General features: G+C 35.5%; 1 protein-coding gene across 2 annotated transcripts in view; it reads left to right on the plus strand.

Annotated features, from left to right (window-relative positions):
• Positions 1–27,363, plus strand: part of MTX2 (metaxin 2) — a 63,678-nt gene that overhangs the window by 12,604 nt on the left and 23,711 nt on the right. The window contains exons 2-3 of one of the 2 annotated variants that reach the window (XM_082841642.1): positions 10,543–10,590; positions 11,638–11,684. In XM_082841642.1, the coding sequence (XP_082697768.1) occupies positions 10,543–10,590; positions 11,638–11,684 (95 nt within the window). Of the gene's footprint in view, positions 1–10,542; positions 10,591–11,637; positions 11,685–27,363 lie in introns of those variants that run through there. The other variant, XM_082841643.1, reaches the window with a different exon arrangement.

Below are 27,363 nucleotides of genomic sequence, written 5' to 3' on the forward strand. Positions count from 1 at the left end.
CAGTCTAGTAGCAGTCTAGACCAGAAAGAGGTAGATTCTCATTATTCTCTGGTTTCATTTGGGCACCAGCTTTGGTTGTAAGAGAGAAGTTCTGCCCTTTACAAGTTTTCCTGAATTTTCAATCTGTTTTGCTTTCCTTCTGCCTCCTGAATGGCAGGATATTAGAACCCATTTGCCTTGGATATTAATTCTAATGTATCATTCATTCATGTGCCCTCACTTTGAATCATTTTAGTCCTTTGTTTACCACGTTGTTACAAATGAATAGGTGGTTGGAGATATTGATGAGGGATTTGTGGGGTTGATGATTTGTCTGCCATGGGCTCAGTATTGGCATTCATTTGGCATTCTGGAGATTGTGTGCTGTTTTATGTAATTTTTTTTCTTAGCTCTGTGTAACATGTAGACAGAATTAAGCCTTGTTATGGGTGTATCAGATGATCTTTATTGTTATTTTCAGATAGGCTCCAGTATTCGTCAGAGTTTTAAACTTGAAACATTATAAAGATAACAGATAGGGAGATGGGCCATATGGTACCACTAAAGTCTAAGTGCCTTAAAGGCAGTTACTTGATTTTCTTTATAATTTTATCCCTAGTGCTTAGAATGGTACCTGGCATATTATATTCAGGGTGTGTGTGTGTGTGTGTGTGTGTGTGTGTGTTCTGTGAATATTTATTGAACGACTGATAAAACGGATTTGTAGAATGTGGCTTAATTTACTTTCTAAAATGAGAGCTATGTACAGTTTACTACACATACTTATATGCAACAAGCAATAAAGAATATGCAGTGGATTCTGATGTCAATCAACAAGTTTTTAAGGACTGATGATAACTTGTAGCCAAGGGAATGGTTCTAGTGTGAATCTTCTTCCAAAGTTTGGCAATCCCTTTGTATTTTTGTCTTACACTTCTCTAGTCTGTCTTAGAATGTCTGCTCCTTGCTTTAGGACCCTTATTTCAATCTAAGGTGTTTTTTTTTTTTTTTTTTTTGGTGGTACGCGGGCCTCTCACTGTTGCGGCCTCTCCCATTGCGGAGCACAGGCTCCGGATGCGCAGGCTCAGCGGCCATGGCTCATGGGCCCAGCTGCTCCGCGGCATGTGGGATCTTTCTGGACCAGGGCACGAACCCATGTCCCCTGCATTGGCAGGCAGATTCCTAACCACTGCGCCACCAGGGAAGCCCTAAGGTATTCTTTAATCTTTCTATCTGCACTTCCTTGCAGTATATATTTTAAGTGGCTCCTGTGATCTGAATGTTTGTGTCCCCTCCAAATTTATGCATTGAAACCCTAATCCCAAGGTGATGGTATTAGAAGGTGGGGACCGTTGGGAGGTGATTGGGTAATGAGGGCAGAACCCTCATGATTGGAATTAGTGCCAAGAGATCCCAGAGAGCTCCCTAGCCCCTTCCACCATGTGAGGACCCAGCAAGAAGTCGCAGTCAGTGACCTGGAAGAGGTCTCCTACCAGAACCCAACCATGCTGGCACCCTGATGTTGGACTTTGAGCTTCCAGAACTGTGAGAAACAAATTTCTGTTGTTTATAAGCCACCCAATCTGTGGTATTTCGTTATAGTAGCCCAAGTGGACTAAGACAGAGAGTAGCCTTACCACTGTGTTACAAAATACTACCTGTCAGTATTTTAAATATTGGAACTATTTTAAGTTTATGGAAATGACAGCATGGCACTACACCTCTCCATTCTCTAACATGAGCCACTTTCTTTAAAATTTTTAAAAATTGAAGTATAGTTGATGTACAATATTGTATAAGTTATGAGTGTACAATATAGTGATTCACAATTTTTAAAGGTTATATTCCATTTATAGTTATTATGAAATATTGGGTATATTCCCTGGGTTGTACGATACATGAGCCACTTTCTGACGTGAACATTGATCTCCAACTGTTGAGGTGATGGGAGAATTTTTTTTTTTTTTTAAATAAATTTATTTATTTATTTTTGGCTGAGTTGGGTCTTCGTTGCTGTGCGCGATCTTTCTCTAGTTGCAGCCAGCGGGGGCTACTCTTCGATGCGTTGCTCGGGCTTCTCACTGTGTTGGCTTCTCTTTGTTGCAGAGCACGGACTTTAGGTGTGTGGGCTTCAGTAGTTGTGTCACGTGGGCTCAGTTGTTGTGGCTCACGGGCTCTAGAGCGCAGGCTCAGTAGTTGTGGAGCACGGGCTTAGTTGCTCCGCGGCATGTGGGATATTCCCGGACCGGGGCTCGAACCCATGTTCCCTGCATTGGCAGGTGGATTCTTAATCACTGCGCCACCAGGGAAGTCTGAGAATGATTTTAAACTCTTATTGTGTGAAGAGTCATGTCCTGCTTACACATCTTTGAATTGTACTATAGTTTGCAGGCTGAATTGTTGAATCTAATATATAGCTCTTAAAATTCTAGCTTTGATAAAGTCACATGTCATCATATTTTAACTCTGAACATCTTAAAAATCTACTTTAAATGAAGGCTTCATATCATAACTGCCTAAAACTTGACAGGTGTTGAACTTAGTGTCTATGTTGATATCACTGAGATCATCAGTATAGTATTTATGTCAAACAGTAAATTTATTTCCTCCTTTCTCTGTGTGTCTTGCAGTAACTTGTCCATGTTTAAGAGCTGTCAAATGTTCTTTGAGCATTTTGTTATATTAGTCGTATTTGCATTTACACCTTTGGCAGAACGACATCCAAATTTGGAGATAGGTTGCATGCGTTTCTTATTCCTTTAGACTGTCTAAATAGTCTTTGGAAGCGGAAGAGATGGCATCAATGAGCTTTTGGAATCTAGTTGCCTAAGGATAAACTGGGTTTGACTTCATTAGTGCACAAATGATAGTTTTGTGTACAGTTATTATAGCATTAATCTACTTGATGGATTGGAAATATGACAGTACTGAAGCAGCATGTAATATTAGTGCCTATTATCCTACAAATTATGTCTTCACCCACATTCATATGCCAGAGGAGTCATGTTGTACATTAAGAATGAAGAATTAAAAAAAAAAACCCCGACAACAGAGGGCATCTCTTTTTATGGCCCTTCTCTTGTCCTTTTAGATTAGATCATCAAGAGATGGACTTTAGAATTAGACTTGTTTATTAGATCATAGCACTTTCATACTGTGAAATACCCTGAATTGAATGGAATAGATAGATCATTTGCCACCAGAATGACTTATCACCCAACTTGATACTATAGAGAATACTGCAGGTAAAATGGAGTCTTTAAGAAACCTAGGTATATACATATGTGAATTTGTTGGCCAGTAGTCATTTCTCTAAAAATTGTAATGGATTTGTAGTAAAGAATATTGATGTTTTTGTTAATATTGGTTGATAAAGCTTAAAAATAATAGGTACCTGGGGCTTCCCTGGTGGAGCAGTGGTTGAGAGTCCGCCTGTCGATGCAGGGGACACGGGTTCATGCCCCGGTCCGGGAAGATACCACATGCCACGGAGCGGCTGGGCATGTGGGCCATGGCCGCTGAGCCTGTGCGTCCGGAGCCTGTGCTCCACAACAGGAGAGGCCGCAACAGTGAGAGGCCCGCGTACCACAAAAAAAAAATAAAAATAAAAAAAATAATAGGTACCTTAAAGATAATTAAATAAGAATCAAGTATGTATTTCTGGGGGCTATGGGTTTTGCTTTATCATGTGTGTATTTCTAGCACAAAGTCATTTATTTATGTATTGTTTATTTTATTTTGTTTATTTATTTATTTTTTTGCGGTACGCGGGCCTCTTACCGCTGTGGCCTCTCCCGCTGCGGAGCAACAGGCTCCGGACGCGCAGGCTCAGCGGCCATGGCCCATGGGCCCAGCCGCTCCGCGGCATGTGGGACCCTCCCGGACCGGGGCACGAACCCGTGTCCCCTGCGTCGGCAGGCGGACTCTCAACCACTGCGCCACCAGGGAAGCCCTGTATTGTTTGTTTTATATTAGGGCTTTCAAAAGTCCAAAAGTATGTGTTCTCTCTCTTTCTAAGCTTTTTTCTCCTCCAACATAAATACTTGTGGGAGGTAGAAAATATCTTTGAAAAATTTAAAAACATTCCTTTGCATAAAAAAAGCTATCACTAAAGGCTGAGACTTTAAGAGGAATCACCTTTGCTCCTGGTAAAAGAGACACTAGTGTAAAATACTCAGGGCAGTTTTACCTGGGCAAAATTGGAAAGAAAGTAAAGGATAAAGGGGTTAAAAGACCTTTAATAATGTTATTTGGATAGAAAGTTATGCGGTGTTCTGATATTTGCTTTATTTCTAGATGTTTTTTATTTATACCTGTAAAATAGGAATATATTTCTTCTTTATAAAAATGATAAACACTTTCATGGACCTTTTGCTAGGGAATAAGAAGTCATTCTAATTTTCAAGAATGAATGTAGGTCACTAAGAGTATCTTGGAGTAAGTTATTGCTTTGGTATGAAAATGATATAGTAGTTTCTGATTGTGAAAGAATTAATTTCTGAAAGGTGGGTAGTTTTACTTTGGAACTCTTGTGGTAAAGATTAGTTTTAAATGATACTTAGACCAAAAAAATTTAAATATTGCTTAATTTGAATTTCATATTTTGGCATGTATTGTACATATCATTATAAATGCCATATTCAAGTTTGGAGCAATTGAGGAGCCTAGTCTTTAATAAATAATCTCAGGACCATAGGAATTTTCACATTCTAGGAACTTAACTGCCTAGAAACGGAGATAAGATATTGACATAATAATAGAATAGAGAAGAAAGCAATATATGATATAAGACAAGTACAAACTGCTATGAGCAGTATAGATAAAGGAGAAATTAGATTTGTTTAGTTACAAAAGCCTTCTTGATAGAGGTAGCATTTTAAGCTTGGTCTTGAAAAAGGTGTAGGATTTGGGTATGTGGTAGGGAAGGAATATTCTGGACAGAGGGGAACAATTTGAGCAAAGTCACTAAGGTGAGGAAGTATGAAGTATATGGGGGAAATTTTAAGTACTCTGGTAGGATACAAGTGTACTATTATTAGGTGATGGGTAGGCAGGTATTCCCCCCGCCCCCATTAATTTGTGTGTGTTTTTTCCAAGCTTTTTTCGTGGTCAAAAAAGGTGATTTCACTAGAATAGAGGAGGACTCTTCTTTGTTCAAGGGTATGTGAATGGCTGGGTTCCCTGTTGAAACTTCAAATAAGTAGTTATTTAATTAGAACAATGTTTTCCAAGGTGGGGTGAGGTATATATACACCCTGTTTTATGCAGGACAATCCTTTGAAGTACAGGAAGAAAATATTGGAACTTAGGTTTCAGTTTATGTTTAACTGTTTTTTTTTTTAGTGTATGTTTTATAATGTGCATGATTAATTAGCTTAGGAATACCAGCCATATGATTTCCAAATCTATTTGGGTCTGCATACTCAAGTATTTCTTTTTTTTTTTTTTTGGCTGCGTTGGGTCTTCCTTGCTGCGCGCGGGCCCTCTCTAGCGCAGCGAGCCGGCGCTACCCGTCGTGGTGGTGGGCGGGCTTCTCATTGGGTGGCCTCTCCCGTTGTCAAGCACAGGCTCCAGCAGCCGCAGCACGCAGGCTCAGTAGTTGTGGCTTCCGGGCTCCAGAGTGCAGGCTCAGCAGCTGTGGCACACGGGCCCAGCTGCTCCGCAGCATGTGGGATCCGCCCCGACCAGGGCTTGAACCCGTGTCCCCTGCATTGGCAGGCAGATTCCCAAACACTGCGCCACCGGAGAAGCCCCCTCAAGTATTTTATTGATGGGGACATGAGATTTTAAAAAGTGATATGTTAGAGTTAAAGAATATGGAAAGGGGAATAGTGAGATGACTTGTCAGATGGTTGAGGGCCTTGTGTTGGTCTTAGGAGCATTTCAACAGTAATATCCAGTGAAAATTGTATATTTGGTATAAAACATAGAAACAGATTTCCAGTTTTAGGGTCGGTGCATAGGTAAGTTTACAGGATTAGATTCTGCCAACTATTTCAGGCAGCTGTTTAATATTTTCATAGTTGTGCGATTGGTTGTAGTATTGGAGTTCTCTGGGTAAAAGTTTCCCTTTTTTTGGCCAGGTTGTGTAGTTTTCTTATCTTCCCTGATTCATTCTTAGCCTAAACAGTACAGAATCATAATAATGATAGTAGTAATAGTAAACACAAACATTTATTCAACCAGCATTTACTGATTGCCTGTTTGGTGCTAGGTTCTAGGAATTAGGTGGTAAGCAAAAATCAGACATGAACACTGGATTCATGTGCTTATTTTCTAGTGGGGGAGGTAAACAAGTAGTCCTCAAATCCCTGTAAAAATGTTGACTGTGATAAGTGGTTCAAAGAAGTGTGCATCTTATTCAAGCTTGAAACAGAGAGGGTTTGAACTATTCCGGAGGTCACTGAAGTCTTCCCTGAGGACAGGACCAGCTACATAATTTGTAGGGCCCAGTGCAAAATGAAAATATGAGGCCCCTGTTTAAAAGAACAGGGGCCTCAAGACTGGCACAGCAGAACATAAAAGCACCCGTGGAGCCCTTCTAAGTACGGGCTCTGTGCAGCTGTTCAGGTTGTAAGTCCATGAAGCTGGCCCAACCTGAGGAAGTGATGTTTTTGCTAAGATGTAAGGACACTAAAGGAGGGGAAGATAGCTCCAGGGTAGAGGAACCAGCTTAAATGAATCTCTGGGGCAGGAAGGAACGTGATGCATTCAGAAACTGGGTGAAGGCCATTGTGGCTGGTGTATAGAGTGGGTGGAGAGGAATGACGAGGACAGAGAGGGAGAGAGGGTGATGTGTAAGGCCAAGCCGATCTTTATTCCAAGAGCCACACAAACTACTGATGTGTATGAAGCATAAAAATTACTTTTGATATGCAAATAATACCAGTAATTGGCACCTTGACGGTGTTGGACAACGTTGTCTCTCAGTCCTCATTTTCTATCAGTCTCCTTTTCAGAAACATTTATCCTCACCTTCTATATTTATTCTAAGGCTGGCCCTTCCCTAAGGCAGGTTTAAAAAGGCTCTTCACATCAGGGAGAGATTTTGGTGGTAGAAATTGAAAATAGGATAGGTGAGTCATGAAATTTTATTCACTATTGAATTAGTCTGTGGTCTAAAACATTTTAGGTTGGCTAAAGTAAAACTAGTAAGAGATGAAAATGTTTTATTATTTATTTTTAAAGATTTTTCTTTTTAAATGAGGCAGATTTTTAAGGTCTGTTGTCAGTACTATTATTTTGAATTCTTAATCTCCCTCTCTTTTACACATGATCAGGGACAAGGGTGGATATTAACTTCCCTAACCTTGGGAAAGAGGAGTGGGGAAGAAATTGTATTTTTGGACTTTGTCTTTCACATAACAGGCATTCTCAGTGAAAAGGCTTTAATTAATATTACCCAAACCAAGAAATAGGCTTTGTACTTTGTTATGTGTAGGTAATGTTCATGATTCATGGACTTACTTATGAAAGCTCATTTCCTAGAAAGAAACCTACATGGTTGATTTGTAGATCCATTGCCATGCCACACAACTTAGTATTTTCACTATTGTCTCTCTGTTGAATAACACACCAGCCATTTCTTCTCCCATGTCATTCATTCCCTGATCATTCCCTGCATACTCTGCTATTTCTTGCCTCCTGGACTATGGATATACTGGAATTCCAAGCTGCTAAAATAGCATGGTTATATAGGTTTATATCTGCCTACTTGCCTTCTCTTTTTAAATGATAGGTTCTGTTTGTGAAGATAACATCAAATGTTTTGGCAGAGTTACTTTCTGAGAATTTACTTTCAATAATAATTCCTGAGTTGGAACATAGTCTGTATATTGGAGCAAGGAAAATATACTCCGTCATCCCCATTTCCAGCTTTAGGTTCTTAATAACAGAGCTTTTAGTATTTGTAGATAACTCCTTTGTTCTTACTTGCAGTCGGGTAATATGTTGCAAGATTTCTGTTACTTTTACATATGTCGGTTGTATTATATCAGGAGAAAGGGGGTGATGATAAATGAACTTTTAACTGGAATTACTGAACACAGAAGTTCCTATTCATATGAGAACTCTGATACTGCAGAGTAGTGATGTAGCTTCTGATTTATCAAAGAACACTTAAATTATATTCAGCATATATTTAATGCTAAATGTTGTTTTTCCTTTGTTTTGAAAATTTGTAATTCATGTCTAATATGTACACAAAATAGCTAACCGAAAGTTAAAATTACCAGAATATTTAATTAGAGCACCTTATTACTTTAACATAGTTGATAATTAAGTTCAGTAAAACTTTGATTAGCCAGAATGTTTAGGAGGTTGACTGGTAGGTTTCTTTCCATGCACAATTAATGATCACCAACTGTATGCAAAACATGGCACAGTGTGGCATACACAGATGCATATGACATATTTGTGTCCTCAAGGAACTTAATTTCAATGTCTTTAGAACTTCTGTAAATTTTATTCCTCTGCCTTATTGCTTTCTTTAATAAGAATGAACCTCATTGTATTGTTTCTTATATAGATGTAAACAGTGTAGGTGTGCTGATCATACAGTTTATCCTAAAAGGTTATTTTTTAGTAAATTGCTGATGTCAGCTTGTTTTTGTTTCCCTGACTTTTATTTTTAAAACCGTTACACAGGTTAATTGGGTTCTTATTGAAATTTTACTTTGTTAAAAAGTTTACAGTAGCATATAGTGATATTTAGTTGCACTGCCTTTTTGGTATGTGAGTTGAAATTCAGTAGCCTTTACGTGTATGTATACAGACAGTCCCTAACTTACAACGGGTTTGACTTACGATTTTTCGACTTTACGACAGAGCAAAAGCAATACGCATTCAGGAGAAACTGTATTTCAAGTTGTGAATTTTGATCTTTGCTTGGGCTAGCGATATGTAACTAGATACTCTTGATGCTGGGCAGCAGCAGGGAGTCACAGTCCCAGTCAGCCACGAAATCACAAAATCAAACGGGTGAACAACTGATACGCTTACCACCATTCTGTACCCATAAAACCATCCTGTTTTTCACTTTCAGTACAGTATTCCATAAATTACATGAGGTATTCAACACTTTATTATAAAACAGGCTTTGTGTTAGATGATTTTGCCCAACTGTAAGCTAATGTAAGTGTTTTGAGCACGTTTAATGTGGGCTAGGCTAGGCTATGATGTTTGGTAGGTGAGGTATATTAAATGCATTTTCAACTTACAGTGGGTTTATCGGGATGTAAACCCATGGTAGGTCAAGGGAGGTCTGTAATACTGTGGATAACTGTGCAAAACTGTGTATGGTCCATTATTTGCTTGGTGACTTCATGTATTATCCCTAAGTATGAGTTTAATTTTGTGTAGCCCAGACCAAACCAAAATTTATAATTTACAATAATACAATGTTTTTCTTTTCATTCTAAAGTGGAAGTAAAAGGAAATTAAGGTGTCCACCCGTCCCTCCCACTCCTAAGACTGTTTTAGTGCATCTTAAATGATCAGTCTTAGGAAAAAAATGCTTCATGTGTATAAATTTCTTTTTTAAAAAACCAGCTGGAAGTATATATTAAAAAAATAGTTTGTTACTGTGTCACAGAGACTGTATTAATTTAAACACAGAAAAATACCAATTATTATCAAATTTCATATTTGACTTTCTTGCTGACAGCAAATATAGTTAGAACGTTAGAATTGGTGATTCTGATGTTTTATGGCTTTTACAAAGAAGAATTCAACAAATGATATACTGTATATTCTGTCAGTGGAGGAATTGCTTCTTAAGTGCAGTTGATTAGACAAATTCAATCCTAGTGCTTTTTCCAAGCACTGGTAGGTTGCTAATATTCTCTTTGTAGTTGGAGTCTTCTCTGGATGAGAGATTGAGTCAAGGTCAAGCCTGGCTTCAGGCCTAAAATTAGCTTTAGTAGCTCTACTTCACATTGTAGGTACTTAACTGCTTCATCATGTTACTTCCCTTTGTTTTTGTGAGATGGTATTGGTGAGGTCAAGGCAATGAAATGTAGACAACAACAGGATTCCTCTGTTTAAATACTACCAGCTTATGAGGAAAGATGCACAGCCTGATACAGATGTATTTGATTCTTTCATACAGTGTTGTCTTTTGAAAATTTACTTTGTTAAAAGTTTACAGTAAAATATTATAAATATTGCTTCACTACTTTTCTTTTTGATAGTGAACTGAAATTCAGTATCTTTTTATATGCATGAGTAACATTTTGGATATGTCTGTGTTTGAAGGAGGCTAAAGGAGTAGTAGCATTTAGGCTGTTTTATTTTTTTAATTTTCCCTTTTGATTGGGCAAGATGTCTTCCACCTCCTCCCCATAAAAAATGAAACTGCCACCAAACATTCACTTAAAAGAAATTATCTAACCTGCTTATATAGGTTCCCATAGAATCTAAAGTAATGTGACTAGTTGCCATATTTAAGGTGTCCTTGGCAATTGACTTTAAATGCTCTAGGCAAATGTATGTGATTATTAATTTGGTTGGTCATTGATATGTTTTTACCCTATGTGCCTAATTATCACTGCTGTGTTTCCACAGCTGCAGAACCTTGGCCTGAAAATGCTACATTGTATCAGCAGCTGAAAGGTAGGTACTTGTTCTCAGTTAAAAATGGCTTTGTATCAAAATATATTTATTACCAAAAACACCCTTCAATAATAGAATCCTTTGCAAAGAGAACATAAAATATAAAGAAGGGATTCCCTTGTATAATTTGTCTAGGAGATTTTACCTAAATTTATATCTACCAGTGTAAACCAACTATTCATGGCCTATAAGGTCCTTAGTTTATTATTGACTCATTATATTGGCTGCTGTAGGCAGTGTAAAATGATGTGGTTGCAGGAGCAGTTGGCAGATTTACTGTGCCAATAGCTGACACAGCAGATTTTTGAAGTCCTGTGGTAAAGTGGGCTCTCAGTAAAAAGGAACTGTTAAAATGTATAGGCTAGGATGGTTCAGGCTCCCTTTAGCAGCTCTTCATATATCATCAGGTCACATTATGGACCCCATTTGGGGCTCAGCAGCCTGCTACAATTGTCAGAAGACTGCAAAGTAATGAAGACTAATAGGCAGCAGCCCTAGTCTTCTAAGCATGGAATTTTTATTGCAGCGAACTTGTCATCTTTCTTTTGTGTGACAGACCTAGACACACTGTGTAATATTAACTGTAAGCTGGTTTTATATGATTTTGAATGCTTTTACTTTTAACTAGAGAGGTTTGAGTAGAGATACTATTTTACTTAATTTTAATGAAAAGAAGAGGAGTTTCTTGAAAACTTGGAAAACGAATTTGTTTTTAAGTGAGCGATTTTCATTATATATTGTTGATAAAATACAGTAAGTGATCAATTAGTTTTAGAGGAAATTGTTGATAATATACAATAAGTGATCAAATAGTTTCAGAGTAAATAGTTTTGTTTCATTGTTATTTACATACTATGATAATTTAATCAAAATTATAATCACACATTGATATAGACATATAGACACAACAGCATTGATATAGAACTTCATGATTACATTTTCTTTTTAGAAATAGGAATAGTTTTTAAAAATAAAAACACTTATAAATGTATTTTACTTGTTTAGCAGTTATGCTTTTGACTCAGACCTTTCATTGTATTTCCACAGGGGAGCAAATTTTGCTTTCTGACAATGCAGCTTCTCTTGCTGTGCAGGTAAGTATGTAAATAATTTAATTTTTTAAATTTTGAGTTGCAAATTTTTTTCCTCTCCAGTCTGATACTGTACGTTTAGAATTTTTTATGATTTATCATTATCAATATAACATCTCTTTGTGAAGTATAATTTTATTATGTAATATTATTCAGGTAATTGTTGCCGGTATGTAAAGTGAACATAAAAATCTTCATTATTCATTCTTTTTATAAACATCACTTATGTTGTGGGTGCATTTTCTTTATTTGCTGTTTTGCTTTTGGCTAGATATGATGGTATTGATTAGTTGGGGTGATATGTTCATTTATAGGCACAAAACTATTTTCTAACTTATTTGTAAAGTTTTATTCACTACATATTTTTAAGCATCATTCTCTCATTCTAGCCTTAATCCATTTGGTAATCATGAAGCAAACATATTCTTCTCCAGCCATTCCTTATATATTTATCGATTACATTAGTGTCTGTTATCCCCAGACCACTTACTGAATATAATAACTCTTCAAGTTGTATATCACAGTTGTGTAATCCAAAAGATTAGTGGCCCTGTAAACTTTAAACTGCACTATAGGAAGAATAGGATACTTGGGAATTGTTTGCCTTAAAAAAAAGAGAAATGTTTATGTAGATTATGGAATTATAATTATTGAAACATTTTACATATTTAGTTGCTGTTTGGTTAGCTTACATAGTTTGAATCACAGAGGATTTTATTGTGTAGCACTTAAAAGAGAAATCTAAGACGTGACATTTGTTGGAGATGAGACTGTGAGCTTCTTGAGGACAGAAAGAAAAGGAAGAAGAGGGACTGCTTTTGCTGCGTTCTAGGCATGATGCTAGGCACTTGGTCATCTTGTTTTTTTTAAATTCAACTTGATAATCATCTGGGCTTAATAACTATGTCTGATACATAGTTTGTCATTCAGTACATTTTAGTTTTGTTTAAGGCAGGGAAAGAAAGAAAAGACAGAAAGAAATGTGTTTGGACAATAATTTATTTGTATGAGTATGAGCTTTTTTAAGTTTCCTTCTTTTAGAAGATTTATATATTTTTACCAAGAATATGAATTTTGTTTATTTTATTTACTTACCTTTATTTTATCTTTAGGCACTAGTACTGTAACTAGTGTATTTTCTTTCTTACGGTAATCTTTGAGAGGCAGAACTTCTTAGTTGGTTATATTTAATAAATATGGACTTTATACTGCCTTTTTGGCAGGGGTATAAGGAAGTTGAAATTTAAGTTTAGTTTTCAAAAACTAATGACACAGTGCCTAGCTTATAAAATGTACTCAATAAATATTTGTTGAATGAAGGGTTTATAAGTGTGGTAGAAGCAATCTTGCTTGATAACTGATAGCACAAGTAAATTATTTGCTGTGTGTGAAATAGTGTCTTCAATCTTTATACTTTTGAAAAGATAGCTTCAGGGCACAGTGAATTTTTTATTTTTTTAACATCTTTATTGGAGTATAATTGCTTTACAGTGGTGTGTTAGTTTCTGCTTTATAACAAAGTGAATCAGCTATACATATACATATATCCCCATATCTCTTCCCTCTTGTGTCTCCGTCTCTCCCACCCTCCCTATCCCACCCCTTTAGGTGGTCACAAAGCACCAAGCTGATCTCCCTGTGCTATGCGGCTGCTTCCCACCAGCTATCGATTTTACATTTGGTAGTGTATATATGTCCATGCCACTCTCTCACTTTGTCCCAGCTTACCTTTCCCCCTCCCTGTGTCCTGAAGTCCATTCTCTAGTAGGTCTGCATCTTTATTCCCGTCCTGCTTCTAGGTTCTTCATGACCATTTTTTTTTTTTAAGATTCCATATATATGTGTTAGCATACTGTATTTGTTTTTCTCTTTCTGACTTACTTCACTCTGTATGACAGACTCTAGGTCCATCCACCTCATTACAAATAACTCAATTTCGTTTCTTTTTATGGCTGAGTAATATTCCATTGTATATATGTGCCACATCTTCTTTATCCATTCATCTGTCGATGGACACTTAGGTTGCTTCCATGTCCTGGCTATTGTAAATAGAGCTGCAATGAACATTGTGGTACATGACTCTTTTTGAATTATGGTTTTCTCAGAGTATATGCCCAGTAATGGGATTGCTGGGTTGTATGGTAATTCCATTTTTAGTTTTTTAAGGAACCTCCATCCTGTTCTCCATAGTGGCTGTATCAATTTACATTCCCACCAACAGTGCAGGAGGGTTCCCTTTTCTCCATACCCTCTCCAGCATTTATGGTTTGTAGATTTTTTGATGATGGCCATTCTGACTGGTGTCAGGTGATACCTCATTGTAGTATTGATTTGCATTTTTCTAATGATTAGTGATGTTGAGCATCCTTTCATGTGTTTGTTGGCAATCTGTATATCTTCTTTGGAGAAATGTCTGTTTAGGTCTTCTGCCCATTTTTGGATTGGGTTGTTTGTTTTTTTGATATTGAGCTGCATGAGCTGCTTGTAAATTTTGGAGATGAATCCTTTGTCAGTTGCTTCATTTGCAAATATTTTCTCCCATTCTGAGGGTTGTCTTTTCGTCTTGTTTATGGTTTCCTTTGCTGCACAAAAGCTTTTGAGTTTCATTAGGTCCCATTTGTTTATTTTTGTTTTTATTTCCATTTCTTTAGGAAGTGGGTCAAAAAGGATCTTGCTGTGATTTATGTCATAGAGTGTTCTGCCTGTGTTTTCCTCTAAGTTTTATAGTGTCTGGCCTTACATTTAGGTCTTTAATCCATTTTGAGTTTATTTTTGTATATGGTGTTAGGGAGTGTTCTAATTTCATTCTTTTACATGTAGCTGTCCAGTTTTCTCAGCACCACTTATTGAAGGGGCTGTCTTTTCTCCATTGTATATTCTTGCCTCCTTTATCAAAAATCAGGTGACCATATGAGGGCACAGTGAATATTTTAGCTCAAGCACTAATTCTTAACCCTTTTAAAAAAAATATTTATTTTTGGCTGTGTTGAGTCTTCGTTTCTGTGCGAGGGCTTTCTCTAGTTGTGGCAGGTGGGGGCCACTCTTCATCACGGTGCGTAGGCCTCTCACTATTGCGGCCTCTCTTGTTGCAGAGCACAGGCTCCAGACGTGCAGGCTCAGTAGTTGTGGCTCACGGGCCAAGTTGCTCCGCGGCATGTGGGATCTTCCCAGACCAGGGCTCGAACCCCTGTCCCCTGCATTAGTAGGCAGATTCTCAACCACTGCGCCACCAGGGAAGCCCCCTCTTAACCCTTTTTTAGTTGCCATTTTTGGGATAACTCTTTCAGGATCTCATGAAAGCTACTATGGAATGTTTCTCTAGGAAACATTCCAGTGCGTATAGAAGTATAAACATACCCAGGCAATTCTGCATGTGGTTTCAGGAGGCTTACTGATATCCCTGCTGAAGGTATCTGGGGGTCCCTTGTTAAGAGCCTCTAAAACTAAAGAATAGTAGTTTAGGAAGTACTGAAGTAATTTTCACCAATAGGAAGGTTATTTTGGGTAGGAATAGACCAGTAGTTCTTAACTGAGGGAGGATTACTACCCCACAGAGGACATTTGACAGTGTTTAGACATTTATATATTTTTTAACATCTTTATTGGAGTATAATTGCTTTACAAACTTGTGTTAGTTTCTGCTGTATAACAAAGTGAATCAGTTATATGCATACATATATCCCCATATCCCCTCCCACTTGCATCTCCCTCCCACCCTCCCTATCCCACCCCTCTAGGTGGTCACAAAGCACCGAGCTGATCTCCCTGTGCTATGCGGCTGCTTCCCACTAGCCATCCATTTTACATTTGGTACTGTATATGTCAATGTTACTCTCTCACTTCATCCCAGTTTACCCTTCCCTGTCCCCGTGTCCTCAAGTCCATTCTCTACATCTGCATCTTTATTCCTGTCCTGCCCCTAGTTTCATGAGAACCATGCTTTTTTTCTTTTTCTTTTTTTAGATTCCATATATATGTGTTAGCATACAGTATTTGTTTTTCTCTTTCTGACTTACTTCACCCTGTATGACAGATTCTAGGTCCATCCACCTCACTACAAATAACTCAATTTTGTTTCTTTTTACGGCCAAGTAATATTCCATTGTATATACGTGCCACATCTTCTTTATCCATTCATCTGTCAGTGGACACTTAGGTTACTTCCGTGTCCTGGCTATTGTAAATAGAGCTGCAATGAACATTGTGGTACTTGACTCTTTTTTGATTATGATTTTCTCAGGGTATATGCCCAGTAGTGGGATCGCTGGGTCATATGGTAGTTCTGTATCAATTTACATTCCCACCAACAGTGCAAGAGGGTTCCCTTTTCTCCACACCCTCTCCAGCATTTATTGTTTGTAGATTTTTTGATGATGGCCATTCTGACTGGTGTGAGGTGATACCTCATTGTAGGTTTTTTTTTTTTTCCCTCATTGTAGTTTTGATTTGCATTTCTCTAATGATTAGCGATGCTGAGCATCTTTTCATGTATTTGTTGGCAATCTGTATGCCTTCTCTGGAGAAATGTCTATTTAGGTCTTCCGCCCATCATTGGTTTGGGTTGTTTGTTTTTTTGATCTGCAGCTGCATGAGCTGTTTGCGTATTTTGGAGATTAATCCTTTGTCTGTTGCTTCATTTGCATATATTTTCTCCCATTCTGAGGGTTGTCTTTCCATCTTGTTTATGGTTTCCTTTGCTGTGCAAAAGTTTTTAAGTTTCATTAGGTCCCATTTGTATTTTGGGTAGGAATAGACCAGTAGTTCTTAACTGAGGGAGGATTACTATCCCAAAGAAGACACTTGACAGTGTTTAGACATTTTTGATTGTCACAACTGCTAGGGAGGCTGCTTTTGGCATCTATTGGGTAGACACCAGGGATGCTGTGAAACAGTGCATGAGATAGTCCCTCCACAGAAAGAATTATCCAGCCCCAAATGTAAATGGTGTCAATGTTGAGAAACCCTAGAATAGACGGTTTAACTAGTTTTCAGCCCAAACCAAGATATCGTTATATTACTGTTAAAAAAAATTAACATTTTAAATAATCTGGGGAAGGAAAGAAAAAAGAAATCTTAGTGTGTACCTTATCTAGTAATTCTGTTTTTATGGTTCTTATTAATTTCCTTTCTCACCATGGCATCTCAAATCACAGTTGCAATTAAAACCAGAAAATAAGAACCTTTTAAAATGCAGAATTTTGCATAACTGTTTTAATTTTTTTTGTTATCCTACGTATGTCACTTAGATGATAAATTAACCAGCATATATTAAAAATTCTTGGTTTTCTTCAATATTCTTTGACTTGACAGCTGATAGTAGCCATGACTATAAATGTGACTTTTCCAGATATCTGATGTAAACTTTATGGAGTAATTTTCTTCTATATAGTGGACCCATATCCATTTAGAACAATCAGTTAAATGTATAAAATTGATCAAAACAATGTGATGGGTATCCGTAAACTGGTTATTTTCTAGAAGATATCAGATATCAAGCATCGGATATTTTAGTAGTCTGTCAGTTAAGCCATCAGGAAATTTAAATTTTACTTACCACATAGAATTGGCATTTATTATATTCCTGGAACTAAGTGGTTAGATTTTTTTTGTTGTTGTTGTTAAAGGAACTTTTATGATTTCAGTTTAAAAGAAAATAAATTTTTTTCCCCCATGGCTGTTATTTCCTCTTAGATTTGCTTTCCTTCTTTCATCCACAAAGTATTGGTATTACCTGAAGTGTTTGCCTAGTCATAAAATAATCTTGTATGTTGAATATTTTAAAGTATTAGAGTAGCGTGTTCCTCTGGTTCTCCTGAGCAGTGTGTGTGTGTATAAATATATATACACACACACACATATATGGCAAGGTGCACATACACAGTACTACATACACAAACATGGGGGAGAGAAATCTTCTATTTCATAATATTACTTCCACTTTGAAGCTTGTAATGGTTGGTAAAAGAATTTTGATAACAATTCTCTGTTGCTATCCTCTCATCCCCTAAACCTAAATCAACTGTCCAGTAAATATATAATGTATATAATGTTGCCCATATATGTAATTTAAAATTTTGAAGTAGCCCCACTAAAAGAAGTAAAAAGAAACAGGTGAAATTAATTTTAATAATATATTTTATTTAATATTATCAAATATTATCATTTTAACATGTAATCAGTACATAATTTATTAATGTGATGTTTTTTGGTTTTTTTATATTAAGTTCAAAATCTGTTGTGTATTTCACACTTACAGCACATCTCAATTTCTGCCAACCACATTTCAAGTACTCTGTGTAGCTGGTGGCTCTTGTATTGGGCAATACATGTCCAGAAATACTGTATGAGCAAATGCATATGGACTTCAAAGTTTTCTGCAGAAAATGTTTCATTTGATTTTTCTTCAAGAAGTTTATGTCTTTACTGATTCAGTATATGTTGTTTTTTATAGCAGATTCCACAAATGAAAATGGGTGGTTGGTCTCTGTTGCAAATATCTTAAACATTACTCTTTGTTTCAAGTTTCCTCATCTGTAAAATGGAGATATAATAGAAGCTATCCTACTGGGTGTCATGAAGACTGAATGTGTTAAAAAATATGTAAAATATATATAAAAATTAAAGCATTTAGAAAAGCACCTGGCATATTGTAAACATGCAATGAATATTGGTTATTATTTCCTTCTTTCCTGATTCTTTGACAGAAATATACATAATCAGTGTCAGCATTAGGAATGGAAGCTTGCAGGCTTTGTAATGCCTAAAGTAATTAAAATAAATGTTAGGTGTAAGAATTATTTTTGGACATATTTAAAGCTGTATGAACATTAATAATTTTTATATTCATTGTTTCATTCCGTAACTAAAAGTTGTTAATATAGAGTGCTTGAATTCAAACAAACCATTATTTTAATAATACTAAATAAGGTTTGTTTTAAAGTTGAGTATTTATTGAATGCTTTTATTGTCTAAGGCACCTTATTGAGAGCTTTTATGTGTGTTATCTCATTCAATCTTTACCCTAACCCTAGTGTAGGGCACTATTATTAAGCTCATTTTAAAGATGTGGAAACTGAAGCTCAGGAAAGCTCTGGCCAAGGTCATAGAGCCCACAAATTGAGGAGGTAAACAGACACCAACAGCATTGGTGGAGTGCCTACTATGTACTCATCACTGTGCTGAGCACTTAATTCTTATGAACTCATTTAATCCTCATAATAACTCTATGAGGTCAGTGCTGTTATAATCCCCATTCTGCAGATAATATTAATAAGAACAACAGTAATAACTGAAGCTAAAATTTACACAGCACTTACTCCATGCGCCAGGTCTTGTTCTGTGTACTTTAGGTATCATAGATAATGTTTACACACAGGCACCATATGAGGTAGGTAGCATTGTTATTTCCATTTTGCAGATTAGGAAGTTGAGGCAGAGAGGTTAAGCAATTGGCCCAAACTTATATAATTAGTAGTTGACAGAGTTGGAATGCAAATCCAGGGAGTCTGGGTCTAGAGTCCACCCTTGTAACACTTTGCTGCATACCAGTCCAGTCCAGTGATACAGACCTTTGGAGTTTTATCCAAAAATAAGTAGACGCTTAATTCAAAAATCATTTCTGACATTTCCTAGCAAATTATATCTTACAGTTTACGGATTACATTAAGATGTGAGAGATAGATATGTTGCAGCTTTTGGATCTCTGAGATGTGATAAAGGTAGTATTACCTATGTTATGGGTTATTAGGAAGTTCAAGTTAGGTAATAAATGGGAAATTCTTTTGAAAAAAGTGAAAGCAATAGAACTACAAGATGATGTTGAATGCTGAATTAGTGCCTATTTTTGCTTCGAAGATTTATATACATATTTTGTGAATGTCTTTATATAATAAAATGTTACTTCTAGTAAGTTTTAGAAAGGATTTTTGTTTATTATATATGAAGCCAGTTTAAAAAGAAACCTGTTTTCCTTTTTTGTATGGCTTAATCTAAATATTGTAAAAGTTTAGTTATTGAATTTATTTTTTAGAGAGTGTCTCAAACTGATTATTAGAATGCTGAATGAAAAAGTAGTCTTACTTTTTACTTCTTCATTTTTTAGTTACTTCAAGTAAGAATAACATTTAAGCTCAGGTTAAGGGAAATAATATTCTTATTTTTTCCTATCCTTTGTGAATAAATACTTAATCTCTAAAAAGGAAAGGGAACACACAGAAAAAAACTATATTCTTTCTGTTGAATATGTTGTTTTTTTTCTTCAGGTTTTGTGGTTTTTATTAACACAGGCTGTTACAAAAAAAAATTTGTTTTGCTTTTTTAAAATTATATCTAGTCATATAACCCGAAAGAATTATTTACTATTGGTACAAAAGGAAATAAACTGGGAGACCGAAGTCCTATTTTAACAGTAGGAAAATATAGTTTAAGCTATTCCATTGAGAGCCTGCCTCTCTGTATGCTCCCCCAAGTTTAATCATTAAAAATGTCAGCATTTTTATAGGCCCCATTAATACTGGGCCATGAACACTAACATGTCAGATGTGCTGATAAGCAGTTAGCTGACCCTTGCTTTTTCCTTTTCACAATTGATGCTTTTTAGGTGGACATATTAATTTGAAGTTAAATGATAACATCCTAATGTAGTGATTGGGGAAGAACAGGAAAGAGGAGTATCTCTCTTTCCTTCAGGACTGCAGGTCAATTGTTGCATTGGAGAAAGAACTGTGATTATGAAATTACAGCTGTTGTAAACTTGTTGTCATTCAGATGGTCACAGTGGACAACTTACCTATAGAACTTCAGAGGAAATGATTTTGAATTTTCAGTTTGGTTTAATACATTTTCTACTTTAAACAGCTTGTTTATGGTTTTATGTAGTTTCTAAGTGTCAGTTTAAACCTGATATAAATACAATAGGTGGGAATGCAGTGATACATTCATTTTAATAGAGAATTAATAGAATACTATTTTATGTAAAACATTTTTAAGTTGATATAACTTTCTTAAAGTTTTATAAAGTATAAAATTTTAGTTTTTTAAAGTATGTTTATCCCTTCCACTTGATCATTTTCTGCAAGATGAGGCTTCTGTGTTCACTTTCAGGATTTGGAGAAGGAAAGCTAAGGGATAGAGAGAATTTAGTGGATCCTTTTCAGTGTTCTAAAATGAGCAAAATAAAGGCTGCAGATGTTTCCTTGATATCACTGAATTTAAATTCTTCAGATTGAATGTGTTACATTACATTACCTTTTTTATATCAGAAGTATTATAAAGCATTTTGGTGATATATGCATATAACACCTGGAATGATTTAAATGTATAAAATGTGACCTTTAGGAGGGATGATTGTGAACTTAAAGTGCAAATAGAATTAGCAGATTAAAAAATTCTCAGTGTTAATATTAATCCCTCAACACATAAATGGTATGGTGTATATAAAACATTTAAATTAATCTTACAGATTTGTGAAAATGAAGTATATTCAAAATAGAATTAGGTGGCTATTAGAGTTGTCATTTTTAGTAATTAGTGAGATAATGTAAAATGGTTATACAGGATAATGGTTTGCTAATATAAATATCTATTTAACTTAGCAGAAATTTACATTTCTGTAGTTCTGAGAGTTTGCAAGTTAGAGTATCAACCGTATACTTTTCTGTTTAAAAAGTAAATAGCAAGCAGGATTTTAAAATTTGTTGCTGTTAAACAGAACAATAAAGACATAGCAGTAAGATGAAAAAAATGACAGTCTATTTTTTAAACAGAAAAAGGCTAGAATTCTTCATGATTAGATATACAGTATCAACGTAATCGATCTAGCAGCATTATATTTGAGCTGAAAATGCACTTAAATTTGAGACCATACACTACCCCATGTGAGCGAAACATCTTTCATATAGTTCTAAGATGAAATTACCCTTGAATGAATAGCATCTTCATTTATCTTCAAACCTCTTCTGTGCTTTTAGTGAATCTACTCTTTCAACATTCTACAACAAGAATTACATTATACCATTATACCAGAGTATTTCTGCAGTGTGAAATAGATTGGTTTGGAAAATGAACCTGGCTTTGATATAAATTACATTGCCAGGTACAAAGGAATTTGTTATTTTGTTTAAAATAGTCACAAATATAATTAAGGTCTTAATTTATGTTAAACTACAAATATGGCTATTACTTTAACTGGATTAGGAACTTAATCTGTCACTTCAAGAACGATACCTAACACTCTTCATTTGTAACCTTAGATACATTATTTCAATTACAGGGTCTGCAGCTGTTTGATATAAAAAGTGAATTATTTTGTAGATAGATTTGTTCATGGTTTTTAATTTTAAAACGTGTCTCTTCAGTAAGGTGGAAAATAATCCTTCAGTTGTCACAGATTTTCCTTTGTGTTTGGGTAAAACAAGATATGAATTAAAATTCAGAACCATTTTTATTTTGTGCCCTGAAAATGGTATTGCGTGCTTTAGAATAGTTCTTAGTGAGTTCTTACCTAAAATATTTCAAATTTAATTATGAAATGAATAGAAGCTTTGTCCTAAAGAAGAAAACCTGAGGCCTGCTGTCTAAGGATAACTGGTAATGGTTGGACTGAAAATGGATTTTTTTCTATTTAGAATTTGGATAATTTTGTTAATGTTAAGTTTACATACATTTAGAAACTATGTTTATAATCCCTTAAATTCTACAGTGTTAATCAATTTAAAGCACTCAATCTTTTAAAAGGTTATTGAGGACAATTCCTTAAAATTTTGAGTTCTTTTAATATTTTTATTGGCAAGCAATGTTGATTTTATTGCTTAAGTGCAATTAAAGAGTATTGTTATGTATTTAACTTATAAGATAAATGTTCATTTTATTTTTGGAATAAAGAAAAGAAGTTAATTGGTGTTGTTCATTGGTAAATGATTCAGTATCGAGTTACCATTAGGTTATTAAAATGAAATGAATACATTTTATATTGCTGCCATCTACTATTTAACTTATACTAAGAATTTTAAATTTAGTGGGTTTTGTTGTTGTTGTTATTGTTATTTTTCTCAGTTGGGAATATTTAATCTGTAAATCACAAAACTTTACAACATTCATTATAGGAACTCAGAAAAAAAGTAGTTTCCTGTCATTACTCCCAAATTGTTCATTGAGTGCCAGCTCTGTGACTGGTACTATATTAGGTTCTTGGGTTACAAGAATTATTCTTTCTGTCTCTTTGACTATTTTATAACTCTTTTACTTAATTTTGACCCTATGATTTACTTTTATTTATATTTAATTCTAACAGGGAAAGCTTATATCTTTTCCTATTCTGGTTATCTTTTTTGTTGCTTTCTTTCTGCACTTGATTTTTTTCTACAGCTGTCAGATATTGATATATTTAAACTTGAGTCATATATTCCAAGAGTGGTTTTCAGGTGAGAGTTGTGTTAATTAGGAAGGTCCTATTTTCTGATGTGATGTTTCGTATGTGTTCCCAATAGCATTTCATGTTTTTGGTAACAAACTTGCTCTATTTAGAGCTTTTTGTGCATATTGAATTGTGGTTTCTGATGATTTCTGCATAGCTAATTTTTTAAGAAGTTGAATTCCTGTTATTGTTTTTCTAAAACATACCTACTTAAATACCTCTGAATTTAACAGGAGTTACATTGATCTTTTTAATGCAGTGAGCTTTGGTAACATAAAATAACAAAATGCTAATCTTTGTTGTAGCTTACTCGTTTTCTGTGAACTTAGGTATGTTTGTATTTATTATTGTGAATATCTGTGTCTTATTCATTAAGCAATCGTTTATTGAGAACCTGTGGTGTGCTGAGGATAAAGTAGTGAACAAGATAGGCGTGGTCATCATGTACTAATGGAACTTATGTTCTGTAGGGGGAGGCCTTTTATCAGTTTCATCAGTGTGTATGACTTTGAAAAATTATTTGTAAAGTAAAAGTTTATGTCAATATCAAAATGTCTTCAGTTGTTTTTGCCTTGTTGAGAAGATTTTATATTGTATAAGCTTTTGGTTATGTTCCTTTATTCTTTTAATATCTACTTAGAGATTTCTGTCTTAGGGCACAATTTTTCTATTTTGATTATAAATAAATATAACTAAGTTACAGTATATAATTATTATTTGCCCTTTTCTCTTAAGGAGGTGTTTAATAGGTAATAAAATAAGTGAAGTTTTCTTGTGAAATCACCAAGGTTAAATAGTCTTTCTTCTTTTGCAGATAGCTTTATGAGTATTATTACTAATATTATTACTACTAATTTTAATAATAATACCTTATATTTATTGAAATACTATGTGCCAGGCAGTATGTAAAGTGTTTTACATACAACACTTCAGTTAATTTGCATAATAAGGTGTCTTCATTTTAGAAATGGGAAAGCTTACAAGGTAAAGAAACTTTCTCAGATTAACACAGTCATCACCAAGATTCCACCCAGAGCTGTCTTACTGCTCTATTAACTTTTTTTTGTTCTATATTGACTTTTAAGACTGATGCAGGGGATTCCCATTTTTCAAAAGACACTATAGTCTCCCACTTAAACAGTTTGCTTCTTAAATCTCTACTCTGTTAGGATCCGTTAGGTTCTGCTAGGGCACTTAACCAGTGACACATAAGGAGTGAGAGTGTGCTAATAGTAGCCCAGTCATAAGAGTGGTATGGCTTATGAGTCAGCAACAGAAAGTCAAATTACTCTAAATGATGGTAAGAACAGCATCTCAATGAGGCAGCATCTTCCATGTGCAAATGCAGTGACCAGCGTGGGCCTTTTGTTGGCTGGCTGTGTTTCCATTCAACCAGGGTTGAGCCCTTTACACCATTTCATGAACTGAATATTTTTAATTACCTTTTTGGTTGTTGTTAACATAATGCAATTAAAACAAAGGATATTTGATATTTTAAGGTTTTTAAGGTTGTAGATTCTATTTCCTTACTTCTGTCAGGGACCATCATAATTATTGTTTTCTGTAAAAGAAATTGATGACTTTTTGGCTTAAATTTAATTCCACTGATTTCCCTCTAGATTTTTTCTGGAACACTATTTGAGATGTTTTGTTTTGTTTGATTTGCTCATTAATGTTATTCTGCTTACCTGCTTTTATTACTTGTGAGACTTGCATGCTTATTTTAAATTTTCTGACAACTGGGACATAGTTGCTGAGATTTTAAAGGACTCTGGCTGACAGTGGCTCCTTCATGTGTTACTTCTCAGTAAATTTTCAGAAGATAATACTGTTCTTATCAGATGGTTTCTTAGCTTCTTAAAGCTTCTTGTTTAACCAGGTGTTAAATTGACTTTTCAGTTTTTAAGCGTGGTGGGCTATAGATGCAGAAAAGATCAAAGATTAAAACTGTCCTTGATTGCGTGTTTATTCTGCATATCTGTAGCTCTACCCATTTCTTAACACCTCGATATTACCATACTTGCAGGAAAGTGTTGACAAAGATGATACTGATTTGTTCTGTCCCCTTTGTTCATAAAAGAGATGGGGTGGCCTTTGAGATTGGGCTTCTTGATGTTTCATTAGAATCTGTTTATCTGGTTTCAAAGCATATAACTGTGCCATTTGCAACTCCAGGCCTTTGAAAAGAGAGCAGAGTTTTCTGCTGTTCATTGCCTGTCAGAAGTCTAACGGAGAAGCGGTAATTAGAGAAGACCATCTAAAGACCCCTGAATCCTCCTCCTCCCTCCAAAACCTGCTCATCCCACAGTTTTTCCTATTTCGGTAAATGGCAATTCCGTCTTTCTTATTGTTTATGTGAGAAACTTTGAGTCATCTTTGGAGTCCTCTCTTTTTTTGCTATGTCCACATCCAGTTACCAGCAAATCTTTTTGGCCCTACCTTGAAAACATAGCCAGAATCTGACTTCTTACCACCTCCAGCTCTCCTATCCTGGCCTGGGCTGCCATCATTTCTTGCCTGGATTAGTGCAAAATTTTCTTAACTAGTTCTTGTGTTTCCGCCCTTCTACTCTTTACAATCTAATCTCTGTATAGTGGTTTGTAATCCTTTAAAATGTCAGTCAGATTCCAGCAATCCTCAGCTCAAGCCCCTGTAATGATTGTTCGTCTCACTCAGATTAAAAGCCACAATCCTTACAATTATCTATATGTCCTACATGATCTCCTGGTTGTCTCTCTGAGCTCGTCTCTTACCACTCACTTCCTTAGTCTGCATTGTCACACAGGTCTTGTTGCTGTTCCTCAAACACTCCAGTTGAAGCACAGAACTGCTTTGAACTTGGACTGCTCTTCTCCTAGAAACCTACATGGCTTGCTCCCTAACTTTCTTCAGGTTTATGCTCAGATGTTATGTTACCGGTGAACCCTTATCTGACCATCCTACATATAGTGGCAATACCCTCACACTGCTTTGTATTTCTAAGTAGCAGGAATCACAGTGGATCTATTCTTGTTTATTTGCTTATCATCTGTCTCCATTAGAATGTAAACTCCATGAGGTCTGGGACCACTCTATTCCCAGTGTCAAGAACAGTTTCTGATATTATAGCACGTGCTCAATAATATTGAGTGAGTGAGTGAATGAGTGAATAATTGCTTTCCATTCATTCTTCTAGATATTCAAAATTATATCCTCCTACCAAGTTAGTTCACAGGAAGCTATGCAATGGACCAAATAAATTAGCTTTTTGCAGGCCTTATTAAGCTATGGTTTAAGTGATTTGCTCCAGGCCTTTAGAAGAAAAATAATACAAAAAGGAATTCTGCATTTGGTGTATACTGTCTTATGTCATTCAGTAGCCCAGATGAGAAATGTCTTTGGAGTTTAGTGTGAGAAGTTCAGTTGAGGGGCAACCCCATTCTCTTTTGAAGGCTACAAATATTCCATTAATAGATTCACCACAGTTTATTGAACCAGTCTCTTATTGATGGATATTAGGCTATTGTTATAATTATTACTTTGCTACTATAAATAGGGCTTAGGTGTGAATATCCTTATATATATCTTATATAATCTTATGTAAATATGCCCATATGATATATTTCTAGCAATACAATTACTGGGTCAAAGGCTATGTGTATTTAGAATTTTGGTAGATGTTACCAATGTGCCCTTTAAAAAGATTACATTGATTTATACCCCGACCAGTGGTTGAGTATAAATTTTGTTTTGAATTTTGACAAAAGCAGCCTTTTTTTTCCCCCTGTGTTTTTATTATCAGAGGTTTCTATTGTTTCATTTAGAAAAGTTCATGTACGACTAGAACTAGGTGTACTGAGTTTTGGATTCTCTACTCTTTGTTTATTTTGTGGTTTACGTATTGTTCAGATTTTTGTGTGTTTGTTCATTTATTCATTGAGCTGATAATTATTATCTGTTATGTACTAGGCACATAACTGGGAATTACAGCAGTAAAAGCTATTTAGAAGACAGAGGGTTCTGAAATGAGAAGAAAGAGGAATCAGAAGCCTTGCCACCGTGTTACTGAAGGATTGCTGTTACAGGATCCCTGTCTATATTTCTGACATTCTTTTTTTAAAAATTTATTTTATTGACGTATAGTTGATTGACAATGTTGTGTTAATTTCTACTATACAGGAAAGTGATTCAGTTATACATATATATACATTCTTTCTCATATTCTTTCCCATTCTGGTCTATCACAGGATACCGAATGTAGTTCCCTGTGCTCTACAGTAGGACCTTGTT

The sequence above is a fragment of the Leucopleurus acutus genome, assembly GCF_964270905.1.
Source record: "Leucopleurus acutus genome assembly, chromosome: 6".
In the NCBI taxonomy this organism is placed as follows: domain Eukaryota; kingdom Metazoa; phylum Chordata; class Mammalia; order Artiodactyla; family Delphinidae; genus Leucopleurus; species Leucopleurus acutus.